Raw genomic sequence first — 9775 nt, forward strand, 5'->3', positions numbered from 1 at the left:
CTTTATTTACAAATCACTTCATCAAGCCACCTATCTACTAGGAAGAATAATTCAATGGTTTGATTGTCTTGCACATTTCAGTAGGTTTAAGATGAAGGGGAAGAAAGTAAGATTTGTGATAGCAATGACTTAGGGTGCGCATGTGTTACACAAGTGACTGCACATGTTCAACATTCATGTCAAAAATAGAGCTTGAAATAGCTAAAACATGATTTCTTTTAGGTGCAAAGAATTCATAATGCTAGCTGATTTTGAAAGAAAAAATTCTTTGTAGAAAACATTAAATATATAAAAATATAGTTTATTAAAGAGTATGAGCAGCGCCCACGTTACGTAGTTGGTAGACTATTCGAAGATATTTCGTGTGAGTCATCGCCAGAAGACACTTCATCCACTATTTGAATGTTTGCGGAGCTCGAACTTTCTCTTGAAGCTAAATAGTTACTTTGTACATCGTCACTCTCCGCAGACTGTAGAAGCGCTGAATTGCCGCCTGCTATGTATGTCCTTAACCAGACATCGAGGGGTATGTCCTGGCAACCTCTGTACCACTCCCTTAATTCATCATCAGAAAATGGAGGCTCGACATTGCATGGTGCTCCAAAGAGTGTGAAAGAATTGGACACGCCGCTGTTTCTGTTCATATTTAGCCCTATATCTGGGGTCGATAGGAGCATTGTACTTTTGATTTGCTGCAAAGTTATATACAGAGGATGAGAAAGGGGCAGTGTCTTATAAGATTATAGCGGTGAAAATGAAAACATCTGCTAGAAACACTCCTAGGGCACGCTTAGCTATCCTTGCTCAGCAAGCTATTTCTTTTGGCAAGCAAGCATAATCTTTCCAACCTAGCAAGGATCAATGAATTTGTATTGAGCTATGAACATTTTCAGAGAATGTCTCATAACACAGATGAGCCTTGGATCAGTGCTTAGGACATTTTATCACTACTGCATTCCTAAAATATTTAATATTTTAGGAATGCAGTAGTGACAGCAAATTGCTACCAAAAATTCCATTGTGTCAGACTGTTTGCTGGCTTATGACTGTCCAACTCTCCATAGGCTCTAGTTGTTTCCCCGGAAAAGCAATGCTACGATCCTTTGATCAATTTGGCAAGTCATTCAACCTAAGGAGCTATGCATAGTTATAACTAGTATACATAGTATTTGTTATTGTGAACAACTGAAAAATCATTAGGAGTTATCTTTACTTACCTGGAAAGCCTCCTCTGTGCAGGTTCGTGAGTGATCTAGCCTCGTCCAATGGTCAGTGAATGTACTTAAGTACGAATATTCATTTTCCTTTCCAGATGCATATACCACCACATTCGGATGGCTTGTTGATTTTCTACAAGCGGAGTACAGCAAGCTTTTAAATGTTTGGAAACATTCAAAATTTCTTGTGATAATTTTAAATCCATATTTTGTTGTTGACTTGTAGCTAGATTGGTTTCAGTATTAAGCACAGTCTTAAGGTATGGCCACACGTGCCGAAAATTTGGGAAGTTTTGGTCGAAATCATGAAATAGACGAAAACCACAAAAATATTCGTCCGAAACTGAGATAATTGTCAAAGCTGTGCATGATCACAAAAATCGTTGACGAAACGCTTTCAACTGACTGAACATATTATTAGCAAGCGCTATTTTAGCGGCTACCGCAATTTGTTTAATCCGAGACACATCGCAACACACAAAAAAAATACCAACGTTATACCAATCTACCAACATAGAAAATACAATGCAATTAACTAGATTGCGCTAAACATGGCACACTTTTTAATCAGTTGCATTCTAATTGCTGCGTGTCCTTAGAAGTGTCTCATGCTGAATAAATCGTGAAAGCTGCTAAAATCGCGCTCGCTAATAATTTGTTCAGCCAATGAAACCATTTCATCGACGATTTCAGTATGCATGTGCAGCTTTAACAATTCTGTGAGTTTCGGACGAATATTTTCGTTTTGCATCTGTTTCGCGATTTCGATTGAAACTTTGAAAATTTTTGGCCTGTGTGGCCGTATCTTTATACCAACCAACCTAATAGCCTTGCTCAGTTCTCCAGAAAAGCTTTGATCAGCAATAATCTGCACAGATGTAGCTCGACATCCATTGAGATCTCCTAGCAGCTCCTCGACACTGTATTGTTCTTCATCCTCTAACTAAAATAATCTAGACAGTTCAGGTATCCCAGGGTAGCTGTTAAGAATGTGGTAGGGAGGAAAGTTGTACGGAGCAGAATTACAAAAATCTCAAGGTGGTCCAGGCACCTCAAGTGAGACAAGCAAAATATCTCTGAAAATCCTATTAATTAGCATTATTGACTGGTTGAGCTCGAGTCCGTGCATCAACATCCACGCCCACAACCTTCAACTTTGGCGCACATAAATCGATTTGCTACTGGTCTTTAATAAACAAAGCTATACCCTGTGAAACATTTTCTTTTCACTGTCTCCATAGAAAAGACATTAAAATTAGCAGAATTTGCCGCCTGACAACCGATGGAACTAAGATAACTTCAACAATAATCTCTAGCGCTCCGATAGATTGTTTAATCTATTGTCACTAGGTATCACTTGTAAAGGTAAGATAAAAGGCCGCAAGTGCGTTTTACTACACTTCGGACACCATTATGCTCTTTGAAATTGTAAACTTACCTACCCAGCCATACGCTACATATTAGTTGGTAGCTAGAAAAGTGTTCAAAAATATATTTACGGCTCTTGAAATACCAGCTGGCTATTTGCTATGTCGTTAAGGATATGCCTACAGGTGTAACCGAGTGAAAAGCTGCAGATCTCCACTTTACCCATGAATACAATGCTATGGCCAAGGCTAGTAATCAAAGATACAAAAGTGTAGGATAACCTACAATAACCTACGATAACCTACAATAATCTACGATAACCTACAATAACCTACGATAACCTACAGTAACCTATGATAATCTACAATAACCTTCGATAACCTACGATAATCTACAATAACCAACGATAACCTACAATAACCTACAATAATCTACGATAACCTACAGTAACCTACGATAATCTACAATAACCAATAATGACTTAGGATAATCTACAATAACCTAGGATAATCTACAATAATCTATGATAACCTACAATAATCTATGATAATCTACAATAACCTTCGATAACCTACGATAATCTACAACAACCTTCGATAACCTGCAATAACTTACGATAACCTATGATAATCTACAATAGCCTACAATAACCTACGATAACCTACAATAATCTGTGATAACCTACAATAACCTACGACAATCTAAAATAACCAATAATGACTTAGGATAATCTACAAAAACCTACATTGGTAAACTTCTAGGATAATCTACAATAACCTAAGATAATCTACAATAACCTACAATATTCTACAATTACCTACAACAACCTACGATAATCAACAATAACCTGGTTGAAAATTATTTCTTATTTTGTTTACAAAATATTCCTCATCGAGATCTATAGTAAGACAAACAACATAAGCTCAAGTGAAATTGATAACAAGATACATGCGTTAGATTCTCTCACTAGGCTTTAGCTGATGTACAATTAGAATAGATTGCCCATTGTTTACACATAAACAATAAAGGAATTTAAGGCACTCAGTCTAGTGAGTGCAGGCATTAGTCACACATGACAGTCAAGAAAGAGAAATGGAGAAGTATCTCGTTGAAATCAAGGCAAGGTTAGGGCTAATCATGTTGTACGTGCAAAAACACAAAACCTTAAGAGTGAATTTTGTAAATGAAGTAAGTCATTAGTGGGATGAGCTAAACCCAAAATGGCAGCTAATAAAGAAGCTAGTTTACGTACGAGGCCGTTTTTGTTGACATCCCAAAGAAGCATTGTGCCATCTGTCTTCGAAGGACTATTAAGGTAGAGAATGAGACTGTCAACACAATGAGGCTTGTGACATATATTTCGGATATGCAGCCTCATCGAATATTTCATGGCAGCTGGAAAAATCTCGGTGTCGAGACTGTCTGCACCATCTTCTTCTGCAAATGTAAAGGCAGCAGTTAGCATGACGCTTTACCTTCAAAGTTCACGAAGATATGTGAGGACCTAACATAAAACGTATGCGCATATTTCTTGAAGAATCTAGACTCTACGCCGATCCAGCGAATAGAAATGAGTGTTTGAAGCCGAGATTATCTAACCAAAATAGGTAATTGCTATAAATGTTCACCACGAGATCAAATAAAAGCGTGAAGAAATTATTAAAATCACAATTTTTAGCCTACAAGTTTCGGTTTTCGAGGGTAAACAGTTTTCTGCAATTATTAAGCGGGAAGCGTGGTGCTTACAGAAGATAGACTTCTTTGAAATCAAGAAATCATAGCAAATCGAAATGCATAAATGGTTGGATTAATTTCAAGGTTAATTCAAGGTTATTGGCATGCACTATATCAAGGAATAATACGTTTTAACCTGGGAGGTCAGAGATTGTTTAAATACATGAAGTATCTGTTGTGTAAATACAGATTTGTTATTCTCTAGAGGTGCACGTAGCAGCCATCAGTTATGAGATATCATATGATACAGGCATGAAGCACTGCAATCATGCATGGTGTGTGTTTAGAATCATAATTATAGATAATAGAAAAAGATAAATATCACTGGACGGTATCTTCAAACATGAGCAGAGTTTTTAGACAGGCGATTACCGGTAGAGAAGGGTCGGCCTGCCTCATCCTCCTGTACGTAACCACCAGATTATGTAACAGCTTCAATCAGGGTTTAGCTTGAGGCCCTCGGGCCAAAGCAGGCTGCAGTTATTCGCATCCCTTTTATGCGGGTTGCAGTTTTATATCACGTAATTATAAATGCCAACTTCAACACTGGTGTTGTTTCAGGTAAATCTAGGAGGTTTTATCAAAGACATTTATGCATACCTGGGTAACTTTGTTCAGCAAAATAGCTTGCTTTAAATGTTACCAAAATCACTTGATGAGGGAAAAGATTAGAGGAATTTCAAAAGATTGATGACTTACGGCTTTGGCATGCGCGTAAACAAACGATATAATCTAACACTTCACTATACCACTTTGCACTTTGCTCAATCTTTGATCTATCTTGTAGCCAAAAGTCGTTGGTTAGACGCCATCAGTATTTTTTAAAATTGACTAAAACAGCAGAACATGTTTACTACAAACTATTTTTACCAGTTTTATTACTAATAATGTTAACTATAGCACCAGATTGGTTCCTTGTTAGAAAGTTAAATGCAGAACAAACCAACCGATGAGGTCAAAGGCCAAGTGAGGTAAAGCAAGGTCAAGCAAGGCGGAGTCTACAAAATGAGAAAGCAGGTAAAAAGCGGGTAACAACATTCACCTTGAATACCTCGATGCATTCCATTAGCAAAAAATATCTTCACTGACTTCTGCTCAAATCCATTTCTTCGCAGAAGATGATAAATGTTAACTATGTTCTCACTGTGTCTATTCACGCTAGTCTGTCGGTTCCAACCACCTGATATCAAAACCGCCTTGTCACAGCTCTCGAACATTCGACAGCTCATACCAACTGTTTCATGTGTTGTCTCGCAGCGCCTTGTGTTGTCTCTGATTGGATTGCATACAAGGTTGAGAGTTTCATTGGCTGGCCGCAGAGACGGGCACAACGAATACTCAATGAGGTCTTCACGGCACAGCAGTGATTGTTCATAACCTTGTGAGATTCCTTCTATTATCTCTGGTTCTTTATCATTTTCCGAGTGAACTAAGGGAAGGAAATTCACTTCACATCTTCGCACCATTTTTCGAATTTGCCGACTCGTCATAGAATAGCTGCTATCTGCAAACCGTCGTTGCCAATTGCGACAGCGATGCTTTTCTGCCAGCTTCATGCACTCGCTATTTCCTAAAATAACCAATGATAACCAGTTGCTTAAAGACTGATGATTTTCAGCCTCCCTATCAACAGCAAGTACACCAGTACAGTTATGCGTCTCTTGTAATGTAAACTTCCATGCGTGTAGAGAGAGGTTTGTGTTTACATTTGGTTAAATCTCAATCACATTTCCTGCATGGGCAATGATCTTTCCGCGAGTCAGGATGTTTATAAATAACATTAGTTAAAGTGACCATGGTGTGCACGACTCCAATGTACATAAATGTTCCTTTGATCTTAATCCATAACAATACCATTAGTGGAAAAAACTATTATCACTATCATCTGATACATAATGGCTGAAGGGTACTGGAAGCCAAATGAAGTGATGATGCAAGCCTCTATACCTCTCTGAATGAGGCTCTTTCTTCTAGCAACATCTGGAGAGTGAAACAGAGTTGCTGCTATAACATGTACGATTGCACGTGTGTTTAAGTATAAACAAATCTCGGCAGGGGCATCCATTTGCGCTTGACTTAAAAAGCCTGGGTGTAGATAGCATCAGAGAATTAGCAGTTAGCCAATGGCGGTTTCTTTAAATGGCAGCAGTTTTAAAACGCAGATTTGTGTGTTTATGACTTTACAAGATGCGCAATTATTTTACTTTTCTTTTGAAGTCTTACAGAGGAGGGAGAATAAGTGTTTTAAGAGAACATAGGAGAGTATATAGAGATATACGTAGCTACACGAGTATACCGAGGGGAACATAGAGATATACGTAGCTACACGAGTAAACTGAGGGGAACATAGAGATATACCAACCTACACGAGTACACTGAGGGGAACATAGAGATATACGTTTCTACATGAGTAAACTGAGGGGAATATAGAGATATAGGTAGCTACACGAGTACACTGAGGGTAATATAGAGATATACGTAGCTACATGAGTACACTGAGGGGAACATAGAGATATACGTAACTACACGAGTACACTGAGGGGAACATAGAGATATAGGTAGCTACACAAGTATACTGAGAGGAACATTGAGATATATGTACATACACGAGTACACTGAGGAGAACATAGAGATATACGTAGCTACATGAGCACACTGAGAGGAACATTGAGATATGCCTACCTACATGAGTACACTGAGGGGAACATAGAGATATACCTACTTACACGAGTACACTGAGGGGAACATTGATATATACCTACCTACAAGAGTACACTGAGAGAAACATAGAGATATGCGTACTTACATACAAGTATTTAAGGCAATATACAAATATATACATTCCTAGATAGGTTTGCTGAGGGGAAACATAATATATGCATATCTAAAAAAATGTACTGGGGAAAAACATAGAGATATACGAATCTACATACGAATAGTGAGAGGGAATATAGAGATATGTATAGCTCTCATGTGAGTTTTGAGAGAGAATATATAGATATACATGTATACGTACCTACATAAATGCAGCGATGTCACTCGTATGAGAGCTGACTATGTATATACTTACAGGTAAGTTCTGATAAAGAATATATAGATATATATGTACCTACATAAATGACATGATGTCGCTCACATGAGAGCTGATTATGTACTTACACATAAGTTCTGAGAGAGAAAATATAGATATATACGTACCTACATAAATGCCGTGATGTCGCTCGCAAGAGAGCTGACTATGCGTTTTGTCGATAAAGAATACAAGAACCAAATGCCCAAAGTTTGCATCTGGGTGTGGGTCGAGTGCAAGTATAGCGTGATGCGCCCCAGCTCTTGATAATCCACCATCTGGAAGCATGGCTATAAAGTGTCCTTCCGTCATGTTTGCTGCCTGAGCTGCGTACACAGCGACATTGCGTTTTCGCACATTCAAAAGGTGATTGCACTCACGTTGGGAGGTAAAATATACTTGACTGCAGTTGAGTGACTTTATAAAATTGAAGGCACTGTCTGCCCAATGAAGTCTCCGCTGATATTCCAGTATGGTAGTCAGCGATACCGTTGTTGATGTTCTAACTGCTGCAGTGTCATTTAGAGATTCTGATATGTTAAGAAAAAATCCGTTAGCTGTGTAGGAATATAAAAAGGAGAGATTTATAGTCCAGAGCAGGAGTTGAGCCATGCTGAAAGGCTGTATGAGAAGCTGTATGAGAGGCAGTATTCACGCCCGACGCTCACTCGTACATTATTTGAAGCAATCGCTGGAAATACATCAAATATATATTGAGTCTCTGGCATAAATAATCAGATCAAAGAAGCCGCCCGTCTCTAGAAGAGCAACCACACGCTCTCTATACGCTCTCCATACACACAGCCCTTGATAGTTTACAAACAATTATCCTCCTCTATTGGTCGCATTGACATTGGCGATGACTGCAATTGGCTAATTCCTTTCAAGTAGATGATTGGACAGAGGCACGCTTCAAAGGTATATTATGGATCCAGAGAGCAGGCGTATCTCTAATGGCTTACAGTTCTCAAAGCAAGAAACTGCCTTGTCTGCAGGCGTCAAGTGGCAAGGGGATGCATGCTGTTCAGCTCAAATTAAGCAAACACTAAAAAACAATAAACCATAACCTTTTTGCCTCTTTTTAGCATACCAATAGTCAATCCATAAAATATACAAACATAATTCATCAGAAAGATGAAATGTCAGGAACTTTAAAAGCTGGTGGTAACCTTGCCATGACTTACTAGAGAGCAATAATCAAGTACAACAGAAAGGTGATGTTGAACAAGCCTGCATTGACAATGGTTGAGAATGATTTGGTTTCGCTAAATACCAACTGGCCATCTGGTTTGCCGTGCTCTATAGGATAAGGGCTACTCGAAAGACACGGCTTGGGCTTATTGCAGAGTTGAACACTTGATAAGAGAAGTCGAGAAGGCCTTTCCACTACAAAGACAGTACAATACCTCTGCCCTGACAGATGCTACATCAAAGGAAAATACAAATTGCTTAATCCAAAACAAGCACAAATAGCAATCTATTCCTATCTTTGATGTATCAATTTTGAAAGGTGTGTGCACATGTGCTCACGGATGGCCGCGAGTGGATCTCTGCCGACAATGTTGATACTTCAGGTGGTCTCCAAACATACAGTTGTTAATCTTCAAAGATCATAAGAAAGGCGAAGCTGTAATCTACTCAATTGTCTTCACCTCATGAATATTACACAAAACTGAAAAATGCCCTGCACGACTGTCGTGCCGCACTGCACTAACCAAGTAAAATAAAAGTTCATAGCATGTGGGTTTTCATATGTCCTGATGCCTGGCAAAACTTTGAAACATCATGATGGCGAGGCATGGCGTTTAGAATGCATGAAACTCATCACTGCAGAACTTGTCATTTCTTGGTCACCCGTGTTAGGTTACCAGCAGTTAGTCTTATAAAGATCTTGCTGTCTGGCGCGAGGGTTGTCTATGCCTCAGCAGCTCTTCGCCAACCAATAATTGCTAGGCAAAAAATATGAGTGACACTTGAAAAGATGAGAAGAGATGATGAGAGGCTCAGACATCGGAACTCTGGCAGTAAACAGCATCGACAGCCAACATTGCTCGTCATAAACACTTGCAACACTCTCCGCCACTTTCAAGAACTTAGTCAAACACAGCAATGTTTCTCAAACAGATAAAACTAACAAACTTTTCTTTGATCATTCAAATCAATCTGACGCTCCTCATGCTTACCCAAAGCTGTTAGAGATGCTGTTCTTGGCAGGAATATGAAAAAACGAATAAGGAAAGGTCTCATAAGCCTCTCACCTATCAACAGCTTGACTATCGTCCCATTGAAAAATTGATGTTAAACTTTGATATCATAGTAAGATATGTACCTTCAAAGCGATGTTTGTGAGGGTTTGACCAGATCAAAAACAACCGGAGAAGGAATG

At 38.8% G+C, this 9775-nt stretch overlaps 1 protein-coding gene across 2 annotated transcripts; it reads right to left on the bottom strand.

Moving 5' to 3' along the window:
• Window positions 1-19: 19 nt before the first annotated feature.
• LOC137388934 (uncharacterized) lies at window positions 20-8151 on the bottom strand. 2 transcript variants are annotated; one of them, XM_068075437.1, is made up of 6 exons: window positions 7518-8151; window positions 5371-5889; window positions 3838-4022; window positions 2039-2160; window positions 1218-1350; window positions 20-692 (listed from the first exon to the last, which is right to left on the bottom strand). In XM_068075437.1, exons 1-6 carry the CDS (start codon window positions 7999-8001, stop codon window positions 330-332), a joined length of 1806 nt encoding a protein of 601 aa, XP_067931538.1. In that variant the 5' UTR covers window positions 8002-8151; the 3' UTR covers window positions 20-329. The 2 variants fall into 2 exon arrangements, with proteins under 2 accessions (XP_067931538.1, XP_067931536.1); XM_068075435.1 differs by having other exon boundaries at window positions 5362-5889.
• Window positions 8152-9775: the final 1624 nt, after the last annotated feature.

The sequence above is a fragment of the Watersipora subatra genome, chromosome 2 (assembly GCF_963576615.1).
Source record: "Watersipora subatra chromosome 2, tzWatSuba1.1, whole genome shotgun sequence".
Taxonomy (NCBI): domain Eukaryota; kingdom Metazoa; phylum Bryozoa; class Gymnolaemata; order Cheilostomatida; family Watersiporidae; genus Watersipora; species Watersipora subatra.